General features: G+C 36.1%; 1 protein-coding gene across 3 annotated transcripts in view; it reads left to right on the top strand.

Annotated features, from left to right (window-relative positions):
* The window catches only part of LOC120539274 (glutamate receptor ionotropic, delta-1-like), a 1446518-nt gene extending 1423103 nt beyond the window's left edge, over nt 1–23415 (top strand). For 2 of the 3 annotated variants that reach the window (XM_039769195.1, XM_039769212.1), the window contains 3 exons: nt 14927–15167; nt 17307–17445; nt 22903–23391. In XM_039769195.1, the coding sequence (XP_039625129.1) occupies nt 14927–15167; nt 17307–17445; nt 22903–23303 (781 nt within the window). In that variant the 3' untranslated portion in view covers nt 23304–23391. Of the gene's footprint in view, nt 1–14926; nt 15168–17306; nt 17446–22902 lie in introns of all 3 variants that reach the window. The other variant, XM_039769204.1, reaches the window with a different exon arrangement.
* Nucleotides 23416–25584: the final 2169 nt, after the last annotated feature.

Here is a 25584-nt window from a genome sequence, read left to right as displayed (position 1 = left end):
CAGCAAGGTATGGGTCCTTGTGACTTTGATTTGGATTAAGCATGTAGGGGATTTACGTATCATTATTATATACAGGTAAAATTCAGTTACAACGAACTCCCAGGGACCTAAAAAATATTTTGTTGTAACGAAAATTTAATTGTAATGAGATTCCATATTTGTTGCTATAGTACTTTCTTTAACTTGCGTCCAGGCGTTTGCAATCATTTCAATAGCTTCTTTCACGTTAAGTTTAATCTCCTCCTGCCTAAAAGTTATGCTGACGAGAATTTTTCTCAGCATTTCCTTGCGATCATACACTTTCAGTTTGCGAATGATGCCCAAATCCAATGGCTGAAGCACTGCTGTGCAATTGGATGGGAGGAATTCAATGCGAACATTATCTAAATGTAGAAGCATGTTGCGGGTAGCACAGTTATCAATCAGGAGCTGAATCATCCTTTTCTTCTTCATATTGTGAGGTTTCTGAACTCTTTTGAGACCCCCACTCCCCACCCAATAGGAATGACATGCTGAAGAATGTCCCGAAACGCAATTGCCGCGTCTGTGTAAGATTGTTTGTCTGTTGGCGGGGCAAGGCAACATCAGACTCATAGTGCTGCAGTGAAGCGACTCAGAAGCAAATCATAAAAGATTGGGGTCACACTATAAGTCCCTGTCTTGCACCCCAAAACACGAGGTTTATTCTCAGTACTTTAACAAAACCAGCTTTATTCAGCTTGAAACAGGAACGGCACAGTTATTTATTGCAGCGTGATCTGCCACTCTGCTATAAACAGTCACATCAGTCAGGTAGGGTCGTAGCCAGATCAGTGACCAAGTAAACCTGTTATCTGCATTTACAGTGTACCTTGCATCACCCACCGATATCTTTTCTGTTTGCTTTGACACAGCACAGCTTTGAGCCTTCTGTTGCAACGACAAGAGATAAACAGTCTTCCATAGACGCAGAGATCGGACTTCGGGATACTCTTCGATGTGCTGTCTAGTTAGGGGAGGTCCCAAGAGAGTTTACAAACCTCACATTTTGTTGAATGAGTGCTGCATTAATAGGAATGTTTCTTAAACGAGCATCACTGAACCACATAAAAACTGCTTTTTCGATGTCTTCAAATGCAGCAGTTCACATACATTTGCAACCCGAGATTTTTCTTCTTTTTTTGTTCAGTCTTTCAAGAAAGTGGACAGCATCAATGGCGAAATTCCGAATTCACTGACGTCTTTTTTCTTTTTGCCGCACTCAAGAGCTGCAAAAATGTAAAGTTTTTTTTTCTAATATGAACTGTTACCATTTTTTCGTGTCTGCCGTTCCTATAGGAGGGTGACAATGAGTTAAATTCCAATGGATGTTTTTTAGATGTTTATGAGCAATAAGCAAATAGTATCACTGAAAACTACAGGAAACAAAAAAGGAAAAAAAAAGCAGTAAGAGCAAAGTTCGAAGAAAGAAAAAAAATGACAATGTTTCTGTTTGGGGGATCGTTTTGCACAACTGAGCTGCATCCTAGCAGAACTAACTGCTCTGTGGACGATTCATTCAGGTATTTCAATGTCTTTTGGGCACTTTGTTGTAATGAAAGTATCTGCTGAATGTTCTTTGTAGTAGTGAGATTTCTATAGACTCACATCATATGGGGAAGCTGTCGGGACCATAAAAATACTTTGTTGTAATGAAAATTTCGTTGTAAAGATATTCGTTGTAACGGAATTTTACCTGTACTTTACTAATTGCATCTTCCAGAAAACTCAAAGTCACATTACAAAGTTTTAAACAACACGCCAAATATTAAACACTATTAAATAAAAAAAAACAGCCAAGAATTATCATGGAATAACACATCAAAACAGACATTTTATAAAGTTTGAAAAGATAAGGTTTAAGTTGCTTTTTAAACAATAAAGTTGAGTCTGATCACCTAATATATACAGGAAGTCAGTTTCAAAGCTTGGGTGCAGCATAGCTAAAACCATTGTGGAAAACGAAAGAAGGGACAAGAAGAAATTAATCATCAGTGGAATGGAAAAAGTGTGAAGAGATATATTATAGACCTGGGCTAACTTATAGAGGACTTAGTATGTAAGTAACAAATTCTTAAAATTGATCCAATATTTAATTGGTAGCCAATTAAGTTTGTTTGTTAAGAGATAGTGTGCAACCATTACTTTAACTCTATTTAAACATCATTTTAAACTAAATTACATTTCTGTTAGTTTGCTAGTTCAGATTCTAGGTATTCTAGGTATGCCAAAAAATCCTGAAGTTCTGGAATTTTTAAAATTCTTTATATTTCTATTTTTAACATTTCAACGTTAATATCACAGGTATTAGTGAGATCTAATATTACACTAATAACATTAAGATCTTAGATAATAATGTGATGTAAATTTTTAATGAGTAGTATCTTTCTCAATTTGGACAAACCCTACAGAATCGATTTTTTAAAAAAATCAATGAATATATAATTTTTTGGCATTAGGATGTGTTTCCATATTTTTGTGACCAGCTAACTAAAATGGATAGAAAGCTGACTCAGCTCAAGTAAATAAAAGACATACTAGCCAGAATGTATTAAATCATTAATAAAGATATACTTTTTTTTGGTTTTAATGTCTTAACATTAAGCCTTAGGATGCAATATCACTCACTGTTTCCCAAAATGTACATTTGTAATTATAAAATCACTCCAGATTCAATTGCTCAGTCTATAATAACAATAGTGATGAGGCCATATACTATTCATTATCTTTTTGCATCTGTGTAAACTGATATCAAAGTCATATATAATATCTCCAGTTGTTAAAAATAAATATTAGCTCCAACAAACAACATCAATATTGAAAGTTCAGTTCATTTTATTTACACTACTTTGTTTTGAAGTTTAGGAGTTCTATAGTCCAAACTATTGAATTACCAATGATGAGCACATTAATCTCAGTCAGTATCATGGATTATTTTAGAATCATTACTTATTCTGAATCCAGGTTATTGTCTTCAGTTCCAAAGTTTTAATATTATTGCCTTACAAAAGGCAATATTAACTGCACTACAGTTTTTTACCATTATTGGATGCAGTACATTGGACAAAGTGGATGAATTTATGGGTTACTAATATGGTATTTTGACAGTATTTTTAAGTTTAGTATTTTGCAGTGGTGCCCTAGGGAAATAAACTGAGAAAGTCTAAACATTTTTGTTTTAATTTATTTATTATTTATGTTTTCTTTTATGTTTGCCAGCTGATTATATGTATTCTTAACAGCAAGCATGAGTTATCCAACCTTACTAAAACTTTCTTGATCAGTAAAACTGCATTATATAAAGACATTTTCAAGAAAATGTTGAGTCCTTTGTAAAGTAATTTTGTATAACATCAAACTTAACCAAAGCAGTTTTAAAAGAAGCTTTCCACACTGAACTTGTATCTACTTTTTATTTCCCAAAAGAAGCTTTCAGTTGTTTATGTCTGCAAAATGAACCGTAAAATTACTGCTGCCTTACTCCCAACATTTGTTTTTCTTTAGATTTAACTCTGCCTATATCTAGCATTGGCTAAATGCCATTTTCAAAAGGTTGGTAAAGATCTCAGCTTAATTTAAAATTGTAATCTGTTGAGACATAATGATGGCCAAGGTAGCAGGGTTTTTTTTCAGCTGAAACAAGCAGTTTTCTTGGAAAAGCTATTAGACATGCCTTCGTAACAGCAAGTCCAAATGCTCAAAGGGAAAGAAAAGTCAATTTTACAGATATGTAATAGCAGAACATAAAATATCCTTGACATAAACAAACACCGGTATTATCATGTTTAAGATTTAAAACTCTTTCACTATCATAAACTTTTCTATGGCTTTATACTGTCATTAAATAGTTGATTTGATAAAGCAACTAGCATATTAAGATAAGCTTTTTCTGAGTGTGTTTTTATTTCCTAATAAGTTTTATTGAACTGAAAGGCCATTACAATATGTAAAAGATGATCAAAATCATAACTAACACTTTAAGCTCTCCTCCTAACTAGATGGAAGAGCCATGTGAATTAAAGGCCTAGTATAAGATCTTTACATATATTAAAATATCTAAACAAAAATAATTTTTTTAAACCAAACAACACATTTGTTATTGCCTTTTTACACATCAAGTCAGTCAGTCAGCCAGCCATTTTCATAACCTGCTTAGCTCTAAACAGGCTCGTGTGGATTAGCTGGAGCCTATCCTAGTTAGCACAGGGCACAAGGCAGGAACAAACTGTGGACATAGTTTCAGTCCATCACAGGGCGAACACAAACACACACACCAACCACACACTAGGTACAATTTGGGATTGCCAATTGACCTAACCTGCATGTCTTTAGACTTTGAGAGGAAACTGGAGCACCCAAAGGAAACCCGTGCAGGAAGGTCTCAGGAAACAAATCCTGGTCTCCTTACTACGAGGCAGCAGCGCTACCATTGTGGCACCATGCTGCCTACATTTAACAAGTGCCTTCCTGATAAACAAACACCAATTGAGTCCTTCATATGTATTCCATCAAAGCCTGCATACATCTTGTAAATGTTTAGTTTTCTTTATATTTTGTTTTTGCAAAAGATAGGCTTTTGATGGAGTTAACTCCTGAACTATTTTTACTTTTTCTAATTAATAATGTCAAAATTCAAATATATTAAGCAATAAAATGGTAAAACAAAGTCACAATTCAGGGTGTTCATAAGAAATCATTTACTTCATGAGGTAGAAGTACATAACAGTTACATCAGATATTTGAAATATTAAATTTATAAATTTTTCATCCTATGATAGATGTCCATAGAGGGCTAGATCTCTAGTAAAGGTTAAAAAAATATAAAATAACATCACATTCAATATTACTGACCTTGAAATAGTCTGAAATGATACGCCATACGCTTATATTTGAAATTTGTCATTTTAACCTTCTAGAAGTGGCTTTTAGTGGGCTAGGACCACAACTAAAGAATCAGATATCAAAATAGTATCGTAACCATGATCAGCAACCTCAACATAGGAAACACAAACTTATACAGGTAAAATTACGTTACACCGAATATCTTTACATTGAAATTTTCATTACAACAAAGTATTTTTATGGTCCCAACAGTTTCCCCATATGACACAAGTCTATAGAAATCTCGTTACTACAAAGTACATTCAGCAGATACTTTCATTACAACGAAGTGACCATGAAATACCTGAATGAATCATCCACAGAGCAGTTAGTTCTGCGGTTGCAGCTCAGTTGTGCACAACGATCCCCAAACAGAAACATTGTAAAAAAAAAAAAAATTTTTTCTTTGAACTTTCCTCGTACTGTTTTTTGCTGTGTTTGTTTTCAGTGGTTTTCAATGATACCTTTTGCTTATTGCTCGTCAACATTTGAAAAACATCCATTGGAATTTAACTTATTGTCACCCTGCTATAGAAATGGTAGACACGAAAAAACAATAACAGTTCATGTTAGAAAAAAAAAACTTTACATTTTTGCAGCTCTATTTTGCAACAAAAAGAAAAAAGAAGTTGCCAGTGAATTTGGAATTTCACCATCGACACTGTCAACTTTCTTGAAAGACCAAGCAAAAAAAGAAGAAAAATCTCGGGTTGCAAATGTATGTGAACTGCTGCATTTGAAGATGTCGAAAAAGCCATTTTTATGTGGTTAAGTGATGCTCATTCAAGAAACATTCCAATTAATTAGGTTTGTAAACTCTCTTGGGACCTCTTCTCAAATGGACAACACACTGAAGAGTGTCCCAAAGTGTGATCACCACATCTGTGGAAGACTGTTTATCTGTTGCTGGGGCAACAGCAGGCTCACAGCTCTGATGCGGCTCAGCACTGAAGCAAGCAAAAAAGATCTCGATGGATGATGCAAGGAACATTGTAAATGCAGGGAACAGTATTACTTGGCCACTAACCTGGTCACAACCCTGTCTGATGGCTGTGTCTGTTTATAGGAGAGTGGCAGATCCCACTACAATAAATAACCGTGCAGTTCCTGTTTCAAGCTGAATAAAGCTGGTTTTGCTAAAGTACTGAGACTCAGCCCTTATGTTTAGGGGAGTAAGACTGGGACTTCTAGTGCACCCACAATCTTTTAGTATTTGCTTCTGTGGCGCTCCACTACAGCGCTGTGAGCCTGCTGTTGCCCTGCCCCAGCAACGGACAAATAATCTTCCACAGGCGGCAATTACGCTTCGGGACGCACTTCAGTGTGACATTCCCGTTGGGTGGGGGGTGAGGGGAATCACAAAAGAGTTTAGAAACCTCATAATATGAAGAAGAAAAGGATGATTCGGCTTCTGATTGATAACTGTGCTGCCCACAACATGTTTCCGCATTTAGATAATGTTCGCGTTTAATCCTCCCACCCAATTGCACAGCAGTACTTCAGCCATTGGGTTTGGCCATCATTTGCACCCTGAAAGTGTACTATCACAAGGAAATGCTGAGAAAAATTCTTGTCAGCATAAATTGTAGACAGGGAGATTAAAATTAACGTTAAAGAAGCTATTGAAATGATTGCAAACGCCTGGACGCAAATTAAAGAAAGCACTATAGCAACAAATACAGAATCTCATTACAATGAAATTTTCATTACAACAAAATATTTTTTAAGTCCCTGGCACTTCGTTGTAATGGAATTTTGCCTGTATTACCTGTCCAATTTTTTTTTAAGTTTTGTGAAAAGGATTATCTTTTGACTCCTCATATCCCATTACGGAGCCCCTGAGGTCAAATGATGTGGCATGCACAACTTCAAGTCCTTTTAGTCATTTTTGCTATAGACACCTATTCGACAACATCCGCCATGTTGAACTTTCTTATTTATGGCCCCATCTTCACGAAATTTGGTAGGCAGCTTCCCTGCGCTAACCGAAACCAATGTACGTACTTATTTCGGTGGTATGACACCACTGTTGGCCACCATATTGAACTTTCCAACGGTCTTTGTTACTTATGGGCCCATCTTCAAGAAATTTGGTATGCGGGTTCCCAACACTAACTGAATCCTACTTATGTACATATATACATCCATAGCCTGCAGCTCGGTCACCGTGTGAGGCGGCGTTGGGTCCCTCATCCCAACGCCTCCTACGTTGTTGGCTGCCTGCCTATATAAGGCCGTCCATCGCTCCGGTCTCTACATTTCCCTCCTTGCAAGATTCACGTCTCCCTGCTGATAACTACAGCCTTTTTATTTAATCCATGGCTTCTCCTCTATTTTATTGTTCGTTTATTATGATTATAGTTATTGTGTAGGTATTTTAGACTTCCTTTACATTGTTCAGGTACCCATTTCCTTTATCGTTCCAACCATACCCTTATTAACATGTCTATCGAGGTGATCACTATCGATCAAAGAACTGTCACTTACCGAGTGGTTTCCATGCCCGGAGATGGCACCTGCCTTTTCCATTCTCTTTTTTACATATTGCACAACCATATCAGGCTCACACTTGATATCCAGAGGAACATTGTGTCTTATTTATTGAATGACTAGGACAGGTTCAAGGTGTGGACTGATGACAGTGCAGGAGATAATTATACTGCACAGGAGCACTAGAAGAGTGAAATACTTAAGCCCTTCACCTATGGTTCTGCATATGAGTTGATGGCTGCCGCTGAATTGTTCGGTTGTCGCTTTCAAGTGTACCGAAATAGCCAAATATGTTACACCTTTGGACAACCGCCAATGCCTCTTAAACATCTTAGATTCACCGGTGATGATTTCAGTAGTGGACACTTTGATGTTTATGAATGTTTAAACTCTCAAAAGCTGGATGTGATGTTAATCGAATGTCACCTCAACAGAAGTCCTGCAAATACTGTCGTAATTGAAACAAACCATGAAACTCAATCCGATTATGACAGCAGCAATCCAAGCTGTGAGATTTGAAACAAGATTACTGTTCATATGGCCAACTGTACGTTGCATGCTCAAGAGTAAGCTCAGCGCACAGCTTGGTCATATTACAACCGGAGGGCCGAACTCACAATGTGGTATACAAAGAGATCCTTAACAAATAATTATTGGTATATTTTCTATCAGTTTAAAAAGGTTTAATTTTCTTCTTAATAAAAATTTTAAGGCAGTACTTAGCCGCTGCGAAGCGCGGGTATTTTGCTAGTATATCTATATATATGATTGTTGTCCACATGATTGTTGGCAGAGGAGCACAGTTTGCTTTTTTCATGCTGAATATATTCCAGACAAATTCATACCACTGTGCACATTGCTGTGTTTTCTGCACAAAAAAAACACAATACAAAGAAAGACCATCCTTTGTCATTTCCTACCAACCAACCTTTACTGTTTTTTGATTTATATCCTCCCCCATGATAACCTATCGTCTATGGAGGAAAAGCAAAAGCAATTCATTTGTCAAAAATTTTCGACGGATCTTGACATTTCAGGGTCCCCTGAAACACGAAACATTGATATATCAATAATGGATGTGTGTCTGTCTGTTTGTGTGTGTGTGTGTGTCTGTGTGTCACAGTTTCTTAAGGACAGTCTAGAGCTAAAACGGCTAGACGGAAAAATACCAAACTTGAAAGGTAAGCCTGTTAGGAGATGATGATGTCCTGATTATTTTTTTAACTAAATTGTGTAAGAGAAAGAGGAACTCTAGAGGAACCCTCAAATACTGTAATTTTGCAATTAATTATGAATTCTTCTCGACAACTGATATTGTAATGTCCTATTTTATGATCAGAAAGATCAGCCATAAGTAATTACTAAAATGGTATAGAATAGTTTGGGTAACTTGGTTCTTAGGGTGCAAATCCTACTGACACTCGCGTCCGAATTTATAATTCATTTTCTTTAAGCTGAGGATAAGCACATTCCAAGCATAGTAAAAGAGCTAGATTACTTTATTTAAAAACTAAACCACAGACACACACCGCAGACTTCACTTTTTTCTTTCTTGTTTCTCTCAAATGGATTTTGTCCTGGTGTCTTTTTCTATTTTTGTACAATTTAAACTGTTCCTTGTTGTCCAGGGACTTACATAAAAGCATTCTGAAACATCTTCAAATGTGACCTAATCAATTATTCTTTTTTCTGTACTTAAGTTGCCTTCACTAATGTCCTTCTTTATACTTTAAAATATATTTTCTCAAAAGTTTTGCCATAGTGATCCCCTTCTTGATCACTCTATTCTTGCTTAGCTTCTCTAACATCTCTCTTGCTAAATGTATCTTAAGTAATTTATAATACAACCTTAGTTTCACTTTTTTCATTATAATCCTAAACCAAAAAAATACAAATATTTTTGCCTGTTTACCCCCCTCCAAATGTTATTTGGTTACAATATTTGTCAGCAGAGTTTGTCGCTACATGTCTTCAAATTCACTGGCATTTTGTTAACAAAATTAGACATATTGGTATGAGAGAAATGTGGCAATCATGGAGTATGTCAACTTTAATGCTATAGGAGCAGATAAAATTGACATACTGAGCAAAACTACCTTCTTAGTCTAATCTATACAAGTACAAGCCATAAACGAAAAAATGCAAATGTGCCTCTGATACACTGTAATAAAGAGACAGTGGGTACAAACAATACATTGATAATGCATAACGGTTTAATAAAAATGTAAACAATTCCATATATACAAAAACACACAGAAAATGACATTCAGTGTAGATTTATAAGTGGATAATTATAGGAAACTACATGCAACTCAAGTACTAGGCTATTACGCAAGACAAAGCATATTTCCTTGATGCAGTTTAGAAACGCTTATTGTTAGATTTCCATCAGTGGTACCTTTTGAAATGAACTGTACGTTGAATAATGATCAGACGAGTCGAACCAAGAACCTTGACTAGAGGTTCATGCGGTCTGACTAGTTTTTTCTGTCACACCACCTACAAATAAGGTTTGTAGCCATAAGCCATTGTCAAGAAGAAATGCGGATTATGAATGCTAATGATTTTTATGGTACAAAGTGGTAGAAGCTGCTTGTGGAATATTTTTTTATGACCGCACAGGAAAAGTGGAAAGACATGGCTTAGACTAGTAGATGTCTGTACATTTACAGATTGAAATCATACATTCAGAAGTTAAAAGCACAAAATGATCACAAGAAAAGGAAATGCTACATGAATGGCCTAGAAAAGACTTAACAAGAAAGAAAGAAAGAAAGAAAGAAAGAAAGAAAGAAAGAAAGAAAGAATAACTTGCCTAATGTCAACAAAAAATGTTTTTCAACATTTAAGAGAATGGCCCACATAATCGAAAGAAATCTATAGCAATAGGCTCATCAAGAAAGGCCAAAATACCATTAGCATTTTCAGAATTATGCTTAATTAACTGAATACTCAAAGTTTTATTATTGAATACTTAAAAAGTATCAGTGGACAATTCAGAATTCTTTGAAATCCTGAGGAGATACTTTAAATGAGGTGATTGCAATGCAGGTTACTGATTTGAATAAATGAGCTCAATCACAGTCTTTATCAAAGAGAATATCAGTGCAGCTGTTGGCCTTTTACACAGTCTGAACTTTGTCTTAAGGTCTGTGTAATCCACCCATGTTATGAAGACAAAAGATAAGCTTTTTAATTTTTCCTTGGCCATTATAATTGCAATCAGGCAATCTTTAGCAAATAATAGGTCCATTTTAAGGTTTTGGTTGGATATTAAATGAAGCTAGGATATAAGCTCTCCTGGAGTTAAAAGAATTGAACTTTTTTTTTAAATGGAAGAAAAATAAAAAAAAGATTAAGATGGCATTTGATGCTATTTACTCTTAAAGCAATATGACCTTCACATTGATTGTGTGCAATTGAAATCTCTAGAAAGCAGTAATAGAGGCAATACATGACAGAATAAATGCAGCTTCATGTACTGAGTTAAAAATGATTCTGCCTTGAAAACATCACAAAAATGTGGGCTGATGCCGTAGTAGAGTCAAAGCTGTTTCTTTAACCTGATCACCTGTGTTTTATCCTGTAATTCTCGTTACTTTAGTGGGCGATAAAGCTCATAGTCGATCATTTTATTCTTGCAGCCTTAATGACTGCATCATATGCTCTCAAATTTTCTTTGCGTCATTCGTGACAAGGGACAAAATACAGAAATACAAAAATACAGCTTACACACTACTTTCCTGATTTCAGCTTATATTGGCATATGTCAGGATCACTCACCAATTATAATGTTTTACGTTCTGACATTTTCCTAGTCAGTCTTTTTTTCATTCTATATTTAAATCTCTCATCTCATATGAGACTTCTGTTTTCTTGGCCTTAGTTCTTCTGATGAGGCTGCTGCTGTGAGGCATCTCATAGATAGTCATAGTCTGAACCTGGTAGAACATGATTATTTATACCTGTGCACTTCTCTAGGTTATGATCACCTCCCTTTCTCCCATTCTGTAGCTTGCTGTCTTTTGGTGTAGATCATTGGCAGCTTCCTTCCCAGGTGTTCCTCACCTAGCACATACCAGGTGAAATAATTGTCACATGCCATATTGTGACACTTTATCTCTATGCCAAAAGCTTGTTTGTATGACATCAAAGTGCATGATATTGGTAAGCATGTGAAAAATTTCTAGTGACGTTGTGGCTAGAATTATGTCCCTGTCAGCATCATCCAAAATTTTGGCTTTTAATTAGGTTTGATCAAACTCTTTCCAATAATCATTATACATGTGTTTCCCTATTCTCTTTTGAGGATGGTGTGAATGATTACAATGCAGATTTGATGTCTTAAACATGAGAGACAGCGTATCTGGTCAGGCCCTGGACCATTCATGTTACATTTAAAGTAGTAGGCCATCCCTGACATTCAGAGTGGTGGATCAAAATATTTCCCCTTTTTTGGAAATGAAACCTTCTTACTGAGAAACCGAGAAGGCGCAGAACTTTCATCTTCAAGGGTCATATTGCCATTGAAGAGGATGTAGCATATTCTGAATCATAAGTAACATTTACTTATATTGCACATTTTCATACAGAAGTATAGCTCAAAGTACTCAAAGTAAAAAGAACAAGTGAATTTATTAAATAGATAACATATGCTATGATGAAATTGACAGAGAGGAGAAGGAAATAAAAGTCGCCCATTGGTAAAGATGCTGGTGAAAATAAACCTCTAGGAATTTCAAGGGCAAAAGACCACCAAGCTCCATCTGGTCTTTCTACAGTCCTTAAATTGTAATAAATTAATTTAATTTTACCTGTGCATGATGAAAAGTCACAGACGATTTGGTGCTGCAGGTATAATGAAGATGGTGGTAGTATCCTGCAGTCTATCCAGCATCAAAACAGACTACAGAGTATTTTTGGCCAGGTTGTGAATAGCAAAAATAGAAAACGATGACAACAAATTGTTAGTAATTGGAAAAAAATAAATGTTTTGGACTGTCTAATATTTGTATTCTATGAAAACTATAACTATGTAATATTTAGTACATTATTTTTACCTAAGCTTCCACTGCTCACAAATATCTAAATATTAACATAGTGTTTCTCATTAGTGTCCCAATCCATAATTATGTGTAACCTGTCTGTTTTAGCTGAGATAATTTACTTTTTATACATGTTGTAAAGGCGAGATAAGATAACATTAAAGAGTTGGTGCACCAGTCTGGTGACCCCTTATGATTAAAGTTGTTGAAAGCACAAAAGCTGTGGATGCGTCTTCTCAGAAGAGAGCTCAAACCAGAATTCATTTCAAAATGGTCAATTTTTTCTCTCATGTCAAAAACTAGCTTGCTATTTATTTTCATCATTTCCACTTTTATAAATCTGACTGTTTGCATTCAAGAGTGTGATTCATCCACATGATAGTAATGTATCAGGTAAGCTTTCACCTGCCTTTGACTGTCTGAATTAGCAATACATCACTGTGAAGTACTTTTTTGAGGATGTTAGCAAACTGAGTACACTATTACATACATTTTCTGTTAAGTAAATTCTGCACTGCATAAATGTTGCATTATTACAATGCACTTAATCTTCCAAAAATGGTCATATTACATAATTTTCTTAGTTACAGAAAATGTCAAGCATTAAATTATGCACACTAAAGGCTGTCTATTTTATAACTGAAGGCAGGAGTGGCCTGTTCGCTAAGTTATGTGCTCTTCTTTTCTAGTATTATATTTCAGTCTCCAGCACAGGCACGCTGTGACTCAAAGCAATATGTGTTACCTGTGTGTACTCTTATTGTAAATATATGCAACTGTATAATACAGGTACACCTGAGTTTTACATGTTTTTTCTGATAAAAGTATTAACTAAAATAAACAAAAGAAAACATAAGTTAACTCAATACTTCATATGGAGTTTCTAAGATCTTTCTTCTAGTGTCCATTTGAACTGCTACCACATTAGAGGTGTTAGCAGCCATCTAACATAGAATTTTGTGTAGCATTTTTTAATTTGGAATGTTTCCATTTAATAAAAGGTTATTTGAATTGTTGTTTTCTTTTTTTATAATAAATTTCTGAATATTGTAGCATGTTCTAAAACAACAGAAGAATCTATTAATGTTTAGTGCTCCTCAGTGTTTACTACTGTAGATTCACTTGAATTGACTTTATTCTTGCTAGTCATATTATAGGCAGCACGGTGGCGCAGTGGTAGCGCTGCTGCCTCGCAGTTAGGAGACCCGGGTTCGCTTCCCGGGTCCTCCCTGCATGGAGTTTGCATGTTCTCCCCGTGTCTGCGTGGGTTTCCTCCGGGCGCTCTGGTTTCCTCCCACAATCCAAAGACATGCAGGTTAGGTGGATTGGCGATTCTAAATTGGCCCTAGTGTGTGCTTGGTGTGTGGGTGTGTTTGTGTGTGTCCTGCGGTGGGTTGGCACCCTGCCCAGGATTGGTTCCTGCCTTGTGCCCTGTGTTGGCTGGGATTGGCTCCAGCAGACCCCCGTGACCCTGTATTCGGATTCAGCAGGTTAGAAAATGGATGGATGGATAGTCATATTATATAGTAGATAAATTAGATGTTCTTTAACAAGTACAGTTGTTGTTTGGTATCATATTGATCATTTTGATAGCTACAGTTTATCTAATACAAGTGACACATATTGCAGTACTCATGCATTCATTCATAAACAATGCTTTTAAACACAATTAACTGAATTAACTGAACTGTACCGAATGACTTCTTTCTTTTACATGTTTAGTTTCCAGGGCAACATCCTGTTTTGTGTGGCTAATTAATTTCAGATGTTCTACTATAATAAGCAAATTATAGCCTTTTCATACAGTTAATTCAAAACATCAGATTTTGGGCTTTCTAAAATTGCTAATTATAATTTTATTGTATGCTACAATGAGTGAAATAGGGCAAAATATACTTTCCACCTGTGGTTTTTTTAGTAGCCATATCATGTAATTCAGTAATAAATACAGGTTTATTTGCGTGATATTACATTTTTAATATCAGTATTGACTGATGCTTTTGTGATTATTGAAAATGTTAATAATATTGTTTACTTGATACAGTATATATAACAAATATCTTAAATGACTAAGTGAAATTATCACCCAAAGTTAAAACCAGTTGGCTTTATTTATGAAAATAAATTCAGGAGCATGCAGAGATATGCGTTTAAACAAGTTAAAGGTTTCATAAATGTTACTGAAAAGAAATACTGCACGGAATGAAATCTATATTTTACTGTATATCATATTGATAGCAGCCTACATTTAAAATTTGCAAGTTCAATTAAAATTGTTGTTATTCAACTCTCTATCAAAGACAATTGTAGATTTATATTTGAAAACTGTTGATTGATGCACATTCTCCACATGAGTTTTTCTATGACAGCTGTAGGTCTCCACCCACATGCCAGCAATGGCCTGAATGTTTTGATTGTCCAGTGCATTTCTTTAGCCTTTTTTTAGTTTCATAATTATGAAATATGTCAATGTACTGCTGTTTGTTTTTTAGGATCCTGGAGCTACAAGAAAATGGAGATTTAGACATTCTCAAACAAAAATGGTGGCCTCGAATGGGACGATGTGATCTGGACAGTCATACAAATATACAACCTGATGGCCGCGCCCTCAAGCTGCACAGTTTTGCTGGGGTTTTTTGTGTCTTAGCTGCAGGTCTACTGCTAGCTTGCCTCGTTGCTGGCCTTGAGATGTGGTGGAACAGCAATCGTTGTCGGCAAGAACAACCTAAAGAGGTAAAAAGTTAGAAAGTAAAAGGTGACAATATAACTAGATGTTTATGTTTTTTGTCTTTTACACTTGAGTTCCAAATTTAATCCTTGGGGACTTTGTGAATATGCAGATTTTTCTGTAACCAACAATAAGAGGAAAGCATATGCTTTTAATTGAACCAGTTTCTACTATTTTCTTAATTAATTACAAGGGGGCTTTGCCCCCTGCTCACTTCGCTTGACCACACCCAAACCTGCCCCTCCCCGGGGTGCGTTGTGAAGAGGGGGGCTGAACGCACGCTAAGGAGATGCGGTCACTCCTCCGAAATCCCCTCTTAAAAGGTGATACAATAGGAAACAAATACATTTTTTTTACCTCCTCTTTGCGCGATCAGCTTGCTGCTGCTGCCGTGCTATGTGATCTGCATGTCGCACAGTGCTTCGAATATTTAAAAGCCTGTACAGCAGCTGTCCTTTTGTCTCACTGCCTTGTCTCATGGGACGTTAAATTGTCTTTGAGAAAATCACGTCTCGTCTCCTTCCAAGATTTGTTTTTATAATAGAGAGATTTTTATCAAGTAACAGACAGACCTATTAATAAATATCCAAAGTTTGAGGACAGTTAATGTTTACAATCAGCAAGCTCAAAATTCAACAGCTTCATGCCATAATAATTTAAAAAAGTAAAAGACCATGTTCAGAATATGTTCTCCTATTGTCATGCATACTGCATTGTTAGCGAAGTCCTCATTAGCAGCCTCCATTCAGTCATATATAGCCACAGTATAATCACGTTGAGTTTGCTGTACAGTAGTTTGTTTAGTGAACAATGAGTCGCTGAGGTCAGTAAGCTAGCAAGATTATCTGAACATAGAGAATCAAATGTATTAGTTAAAGGCTGATATATGAATTGGTGGAAAAGTTTTTGACATGGCAGAATAATTGCAATTGGCACTCCATAATATCAGTTTGAGCAGTGGTAAGCAACTGTGATTAATTAAAAAACAACAAAATGGGTTTAGGGAATAATGTCATAAATGTCCACAGAATTAAGGAGACTTTAAGATTAGATAGATAGATAGATAGATAGATAGATAGATAGATAGATAGATAGATAGATAGATAGATAGATAGATAGATAGATAGATAGATAGATAGATATGCATATAATATATATGTTATTTTACTTTTGAGTTTAGTATAAAATAAACTAAATTGACTTTCATAAAGTGAATTTACTTGTTACAGAAATTATGTTGGTGCAGTGGTAGTGTTGTCTCACAGTAAGAACTATGTGTTATGCGTCCTCAGTGTTCTCATTATAGAGTTTGCATGTTCTCTCCATGTCAGTGTAGTATTCCTCTAGGTGCTCTGGTTTCTTTTCACAGTCCAAAGACATGTAGGTTAGATGCCTTGGACTTGCTAAACTTTCTGCAGTGTGTGTGAGTTTGTGTTCACCTTGCAATGGACAAGTGACCTGTCCAGGTGGTGTTCCTGCCTTGTGTCTTATAGTTCCTCAGATAGGCTCCAGCTACCCTGCGACTCTGCATTGGATAAGCAGGTTAGGAAATTGAACTTAAAAGTACAGCCCACTATACAATAATTATAAATACAAAACACATTTAAAATATAAATGCAACACAAAGCCAAAATATATTGTTAAAGCTCTATGCAATATATTTCAAAAGAAATAAATATAAGTAGCATTTTGTGATATCATGATAGTGTGATTTCTTGTATTTTACATAGTTCACTGATGCTTGCTTACTGGATACTGCAGTGTTTATATGCAGAAAATTTTGTTAAATCAAAGTTCATTTAAAGGTAAATACCTATGTCCACATGGGATCTAGCAAAACCAAGGTTTGCAACCTGAACAGACGAATATATATGATTTCTTTATCATGTTTATGGTTGTTTAATGTGTTTAACTTCTTAAAAAATATCACAGTGAGTGATAACTTTCTCCCAAAATAAAAAAAAAATTCAAAAAGGAATAAATATTTTGAAACAATTCTGTCATATTGTACATGAAGATCATGTAGTCTATTTTGTCAATTAGTGCACATTTGACACAACAGTTCTTACTATTATTATTATATGTCAATGAAGACTCAGGCTCTGGATATTTCTTTATTCATTATTTTTTATGGTCTCATGCAGGTTACTAAGGATTACGGACTGGCCAGAATTTCTGGTCCATTGACATATAATGATTTTACATCTGCTTCATCGGGAGGGAGGAAGGACATATGGACAGAAAGAGAGAGAGACTGGGATGAAGCAGAAGATATTTATACAGGTCAGGATAGATGTTAAGAGATATAATGTCTCATGTTTAGGGATGTTGTTTTCTAAACTAAGGAACTAAATGCATTTTGATTTGTTTGGCAGACGAGTTTTTCAGGCTAACTTCTTTCCTTTTGTGTGATTTTTTAGATCATTTTTAGCCATTAAGTTGAATTCTGTTAGAATGTCTTATCATTTCACACAGCAGCTATGTAGTCTGTTCTTTTGTGCTTTTCTCCTACCAGTTCATAAATTACCAGCTAAAAGGAAACATAGAACATGCAGAGGTTAAACTCTACAAGCTGCATAGATGTGCAGTCACCTAGAATAATTGTTCTGCTTGTTCCTATGTTATGAGTTTTGCAAACATCTGTTAAGTTTTGAGAACTGCTCTTCTAGTGAGATTATAGTAACTGCTTTTGCTTTCAGTGCCACAATATGCCACAGAAAGGAAACAAATCATAAATCTTGGTTAAGTTTCAATCTTTTGTGTGTTACTTAGTAACAGAAGATGACAATGTAATTTAATGTGAGTGGCAGAATAATGCAGTGGTTACCACAGATCCAGCAGACTGGGCCAGAATCCTGTGCCCAGTTGTTGTCTGTGTGGGTTTTCTTCCTTCTTTTCCAAAGATATGCAGGTTTGGTTATTTGGCAATTCCAATTTGTATGTGAGGCTCTTTCTCGCCTTAAACCTAATGCTACCAGGATAGGTTCTGGTCCCTGTGTATTAAGCAGGATTGAGATGTTATGCTTAAATATGATTTAAATTTTAGTAAAAATTTAATATGCTTTAAGATGATGCCAATAAAGCCTTGGTGATGGCAACATTTAATTTCATTTATCTGGTTAAGTGGATGGATGGATTGGTAATTACGATCAAAATTTACTTTGTAAACTTGCTAATGATTTTCACTTGTGTAATAAAGCATCACCTTTGCTTTTAATTGATTTTAATGTTTTTTAAAAATTGAACTCTTTATTTAACATAACATCTCTATCTTACTCAGCACTTATGTTATGTTATAAGGAGTATGTTATAATTTATTACTGTTATGTATACTAGGGAGGAGTTCAGATTTGAGCTCAAGACCAGTCCTGATTTACAAAGAGAGGTGTTGCCATACAGTATTGTTTTCATAATAGTAAGGTAGTAAGAAGAATGTAATAAAGTAAACACAATAAACTTTACCTTGCTGAGTTTGTGAGTTATGTGCTCACAATGAGACTGTAAAATTATTTTTCTTAGATTTATTTTGATCTGTTTATTAATTTTAATTTTGAAGAAATGTGACAAACTCAAGTTAAACTGTTAAACTATCTTTTTACCTCTGAAAAGCCAGAATTTATAGTATATAAATATGATTACTTCACTTCTGCATACATATTTACTTTTTATTTGTACTCTGTACACCATACAGTGGGCAGTGAAGTGCACCTGCTAAGTATTGAACAATTAGGTGTTTAATTGAGATTTTCACAGATCGAGACATGTTCTAATTTTTAAAACACCTTAGAATTATAAGGTTGAGGCCATATGTATTTTCATCTGATGTCCTTTCCAGTTGTTTTCTATGTTGATTTTTATGAAAGTGTTTTGAATATTTTGGTGAAAAACTCATTTAGTATTATCAGCAAAAAATAGGAATTTAACCTACTAACTGGTAAGGCATCTCATTTCTAATACTGTCTTGAAATGAGTATTTTCTGTGCCTTTAACAGACAGTAAATGATTACAAGGATAGCTGCATTAGGTGTGCATTGGTCAAAAAATAAAATACAATATGATGTTTTACATGTAAATGAAACTCATTGATAAAATCTTAATGTTATTTTCAGGAATTATTAATGGTTGAACTCATTTATTCCAATGGGTATACAAAGTTAATGAGATTGTACCATGCACTTCCTTACATGTAAAAATGTTTTTGGCATGTTATATATCTGTCTTTTCAGAGTCATTATTCTTAGCAAAAATTGGTGAATTATGAAAAATAAAGGCAACTAAGATAGACTGACTTAAAACTAAAACATTTTTGGCTCACATCAACCTACCTGAAACTTAGCAAAACAATTTGCTTCATTGCAGCCTATACATACCACATGGATACCATTTCCTTAACATTCATAAAGAAAAAGAAAAGCTGCAATTTTTAAATTTTCCCTTGTTGCTAAATCCAAAACATGCCCGTTTTGTTTTAATATTTAGTGGCTGTTTATGCAATAACAAAAGAAGAAGGCTATAATTTTGAAAGAAAAGGTGTATCAATGTTTTTGTGACAGAATACCTACTAAGAACCATGAACTGTATATGTTCTTAACCAGAGGTCGATGATAATTCATTTGGCGAGAAAAACTGCCAATTTTAGTCAGTATACCAAAATACCTCCTGTAATGGAGGTCATTTTAAGTATATTAACAAGCAATAATGAATTATCAAAAACTGAACAATTAATCTTTTAATTAAATGCGTTATCAATCAATCAATCAATCAAAATCTTTATTGTCATTGTAGAAATGAGACATTGTACAACGAAATTTAGGTGCAATTCTTCAATGCAAAAATAAAATAAAAATAAAACACAATTACACACATTAAAACTAAAATTTTTAATTCATCCATATGTCATATTGCACTTGTCCCATAGCCAATGTTGACTTAGAGCAGTATTGTAAACATGAGAGTGTATTGTATTGTAAACATAAAGGTGCACTCGGTCAGATTGACCACTTAGCAGCATTCAGCATGATGATGGCTAAAGGATAGAAACTGTTTCTTAATCTATTTGTCTTAGTCTTTGTGGATCTGAAAGCAATGCATGTCCTGGGTGTGTTGGGTCCTGAAGAATTTTCTTGACGTTCCTGAACTATATAGTTCTTTTAGTGAGGGGAGAAGACAGCCAACTATCTGCTGGGCGACCTTAATGACCCTGTGCAGCTCTTTCCTCTGTGCTACTGTGCAGCTGGAGAACCACGCACAGAGACAGTAGGCCAGGATACTCTCTACTGTGCAGCGGTAAAAGGACACCAGCAGTTTCTCAGGGATGTTGTTCTTCCCGAGAACCCGCAGGAAGTAGAGTTTCTTGTGGACCTTCTTCACTGCCTCAGCAGTGTTTTCCCCAGGTCAAGTCCTCCGTAATGGTGACTCCCAAGAATCAGAAGTCTGAGAACCTCTCCACACAGTCCCCATTGATGATGAGTGGCTGAATGTTGTTTGCCTTCTTCCTGAAGTCCACGATGAGCTCCTTGGTCTTGGCTATATTTAGGAGCAAGTTGTTTTTCCTACACCACCTTGCCAGCCGCTCCACCTCATCCCTGTAGGCGGACTCATCCCTCTCAGAGATAAGCCCTACTACCATGGTATCGTCAGCGAACTAAACAATGGTGTTACTGTGGTGGGCAGGAATGCAATCATGGGTGAAGAGAGTATAAAGCAGGAGGATCAGCACACAGCCCTGTGGGGAGCCAGTGTTGAGGCTGATGAGTGTGGGGAAGTAGGGGCCCACTCTAACCCTCTGAGTGTGATCACTCAGGAAATCCTTGATCCAAAGGCAGGTGAAGTGTGGAAGTCCTATGTCTGAGAGTTTGGTCACCAGTCTGTGGGGTAAGATAGTATTAAAGGCATAGCTGAAGTCTATGAAGAGCAGCTGTGCGTAGCTCCCCTGCTGCTCCAGATGGGACAGAACAGCATGGAGAACAATGGCCATGGCGTCCCCCGTAGACCTGTTTGCTCTGTAGGCAAACTGGTGTGGATCAAGCATGGGAGGAATGAATGACAGGATGTGGTTCCTGATAAGCTTCTCGAAGCACTTCATAACCACAGAGGTCAGTGCAACTGGCCTGTAGTCATTAAGATTGGTGATGATCTGTTTCTTGGCCAGAGGCACTATGATGGAGGATTTCAGGCAGGATGGCACAGTGGACTGAGACAGAGACTGGTTGAATATCCTGGTGAAGACCCCAGCCAGTTGGTCTGCACAGTCTTTCAGCACACATCCTGAGATGCTGTCAGGTCCAGCTGCCTTCAATGGGTTGACAGCCTGTAGCTTGCATCTCACCTCATGCTCCCCCTCTGTGGATCCACTTTAAACTGGGCAAAGTAGTGGTTCAGTTCCTCAGCCAGCAATAAATCATCTCCCACAGCTCTGGGATTGGTCCAATAGTTGGCCATATGCTGGACACCCATCCAGACTTGCCTGATGTTGTTGCTGTCCAGGTTTTCCTCGAACTTCCTTTTATAATCTAACTTGGCCTCTCAGATGCCCCTATTTAGGCTGCCACGGGCTGTGCTGTAGAGGACCTTGTCACCAGACCTGAAGGCAATGTTCCTCTCTTTCAGCAGCCTCTGGACTTCCCTGGTCATCCAGGGCTTCTGATTGGGGTAGACCCGGATATGTTTATCCACTGTGACAGTGTCTGTGCAGTTCTTAATATAACACAGTACGCTGTCACAAAACACTTCAAGGTCTGGGTGTTCAAAGATGTCCCAGTTGGTCCTACTGAAACAGTCCTGCAGCTGCTGAGTGGCTCCATCTGGCAGTGTTTTAACTGTCTTTGTGCTGTTAGGGACAGTTTTCCTGAGTGGGATGTATGCCAGAATTAAAAACAGTGACGTGTGGTCAGAGTGGCCCAGGTGTGGTAGTGGTGTAGCCCTATATATATATATATACTTAACATACCAATGCACAGTTGCACTAATATATATTTATTTCAGATTTGTTTTATAAATAAACTGAAAGCATGGGTTGTGTCCAGCCTTTGTGTTGACCTAATCAAAGATATAAGCTCCACAGATTGCTTACAAATATTGAGTTAGTAGCATCTGAGCAGTTGATATCCATTCAAAGAAATAATCATGTGAGCTCCTTGGAGTAAAAGAAACGTATCAAATAGAAAGGATTAGTTACCAATACAGGCAGTATTAGCTAATTACAACAAAGATTTTGTAGTGTTGCAGTTATCTAGTTTCACATCCCTAATTGCTTTTATTATTTACAGCAAAATCTAATATGTAATCTTGATGAAAAATTTGATACATTTCTGTTTTTTCTTTTAGAAATTTGTATTGAATATCTGATGTGCATATAAAGATTTATTCTACTGTAGAATTGGCATTGACTATCTGATGTGTGCAAAAAGAATTTTGAAAACACTGAAATTTGATTGGCTTGACACAATAACATCAGTGAAAAATGTTTAAACCAGATTGCTCATTTAACGTATGACTGCCAAGCATTTGCTTTCTTTTTCATGGCTACAGCTTGTTATCTTTGCATGACATAAAATGACAAGATATCTAATAATTTTACACACTCTGCCTTGCCTAGAATCATTTGTTCTTTTATAGGTACAAACTTAGAAATGATTTTACTTGTGTAGGTAAAGTCAGATTAAACTGTATAGTGCTTTTTTTGATTAAATCATGTGTAACGGTCTTCTAATTATACTTTCTTTCTTTCTGAATGACTAGGACAAAGAGGTGAACTTGGAGCAGGTGCATCGTCGTATGAACAGCCTTATGGACGAGGACATGGCCCACAAGCAGATCCCCGCTCCATCTATCGAGATCTCTGCCCTGGACATCGGCAGCATTCAGCCCAGCCAGACCCTGGAGCCAGTGCGGGAGTATCAGAGCACGGGTCTGTCTGTGAGCACCTTCCTGCCAGAGCAGGGCCACGGGGCAGGCAGGACGCTAACACAGGGCCCCAGCAGCAGTCTGCCTCTACCACTCAGCAGTTCCTCCAGCATTCCATCCATACAGTGCAAACACAGAGCCCCCAACGGGGGATTGTTCCGCCAGAGCCCCGTCAAGACTCCAATGCCCATGTCATACCAATCAGTGCCCGGAGGACCTATCCCAGAAGCCATTGAGCCCACTCATGGGACATCTATCTGACATGATCTCATCTGAGGAAAAAAACAAACAAACAAACAAACAAGTGCAGAAGTTTTTTTTTGTTTTGCTTTATTTCTTTTTTTTTTAACAAACAACAAAAAAACTCTAGAAATTTTCTTGTACATATTTGTAAATAATGACAGAATGAAGTGAGGTAAAATGTATTTTGAATATTCTCAATTTTTGAAGTTGAGCTAAAAAAATCTATAAAAACTACTGTATGACTGGCTTTGTAAATTTTGATCTATATGAATAAAGAAGCAGATTCCTTGTGATTGTTTTCTAAGTGCCAAATTCAAAGCTGTCCAGAAAACAGTAAAAAAAAAGAGCTCTGTTGGACTGTTCCATCACTGTACATGTGGCATTGAAATTTAAGTAGATTTAACTTTTGCTGGAATCAAATCACTAATAAGAACGAGCAGAACTGTATGCAGCCCAATCCTAGATATCCCATGGATATATTACAGATGGACAGAAATTAACTACGTGATAGCTACTGTATGTAGACAAATTGCATTGGGGCAATTATTTTAATGTAGGCAAATTTTATTTGCAAATCAACATCAATACCTAAGAGAAAAAAAATGACTCATGCAGCTATAAAAGACAATGATACTGTTATTGTAAAACTGAAAAATGTCACCTTAATCAAACCTTTGCCACATAAGTACTGGAAACCATTTTGTAGGATTCTATATAATTTATTTCATACGCCCTACAGTACCTTGTGGTGCCAGGTAGAATTTTAATGCTGCTTTAAAACATTCCAGTAGCACAAAATATTTAAAATTTAATTTATTAACCCTTTGACTGTCATAAGAAATACTACTCCATAGCAAAATCTACCTATATAATTACAGCCCTGTCTGTTACTGAAATGTAAGCATCAACTAAGTAAGATGAAGATGCCTGAATGCCTATTGAGCTTAATCATCATAAAGTAGCAGTCTAAGAGTATCCACATTGTAGATGCAGAAAATGTCCGTTGTCCTCTTGTTATTTAAGGACCTACAACAGGCAGAGGAGTCGTTTATTGAGGTTAAGACCAAGTTCAGTAAGCCACACTGAAGAAGACATGTTTATTGCTTTGTTGCTAAATCAGTGATGGACTGACGAGGTTCTTACTTTCTCAAACCCTCTTAATCCAATTCAGGGATGCATCTTATCCTAACTACACTGAGTGTAAGCCAGGAAGCACCCCTAGATAAGGCACCAGTCCATCACATGGCTGACTCACAACAACACTTAAAGAGATATAAATTATAAGTAAAAGGACTTCACATGGACAAACACCAAACCACAAACTCAGACATTTGCTTTTCATTTCAAAATCTTAATCCAAACATATGTTTGTTAAACATACTAAAAGGCAAATCAACATTTTGAAATGTTTACATAGTGCTTAATGTGCTTGTTGAGGGACCTGTTTTGACAGAAAGCAAGTAGACAAGATATAAAATAAATTATGAATAAATGTCAGAAAGAAGTGTAAATACTTTTTAAAAACATTCAAAAAATATATTCCACTGTCGTGCATTTATCACCGTTAACCTACAAACAAGACTGACCACCATTTATCAATACATTCCACTCTTTTAAAGACTTAGCACATTTGCTCCTGGTGTAAATTTTATTTTATTCCTTTAATACATTTCAGAATGATAAGGAATTGGTATCTCTAATATTTAAAGACATTGCACTTTTTGAAACATTTATGATATTCAAAATATTTTCCCTTTAGTGTAAATTGGTTAAAAAGTATTATACAGCAGAAATTGTATAAAGTGCTCCATCGGGGTGCACTTAAAAACATTTTCATTAAGGAGTAAAATATAATTTTCTGCTTTTAACTATCAAAAAATAAACATATTCAGTCTTGGCAAAAGATGCAGAAAACATACAGTATGTCAGTGACAGTCAAAGGTTTAATTTATTTTTTATTAGTTACATAACTTCATCATAATGGAAAGTGATACATTAAATATTATGACTCACAAATCTAAAAAAATGACTTTATAACAGAGATCGTTGTTTCAATTATAAACCTGTTTTGATCTTAGAGCACCACAATTTGAAGCAGAATTATTATTTTTTTTAAATTCCCCTTTAACTGCAAAATGTCCAAAGACAGAGGCAGAGGTTCAATCTTGTTCTCTTACGTTCCAGGCAATAAGCTAATGCTGTAAGCCCACAGTAGGCCCTGCTTCGATATCAGACGAGACACTTCGCTTTCAAGATTTGTCCAAATGTGTGTGT

The sequence above is a fragment of the Polypterus senegalus genome, chromosome 1 (genome assembly GCF_016835505.1).
Source record: "Polypterus senegalus isolate Bchr_013 chromosome 1, ASM1683550v1, whole genome shotgun sequence".
In the NCBI taxonomy this organism is placed as follows: domain Eukaryota; kingdom Metazoa; phylum Chordata; class Cladistia; order Polypteriformes; family Polypteridae; genus Polypterus; species Polypterus senegalus.
This window is presented reverse-complemented; position numbering and strand designations above follow the sequence as displayed.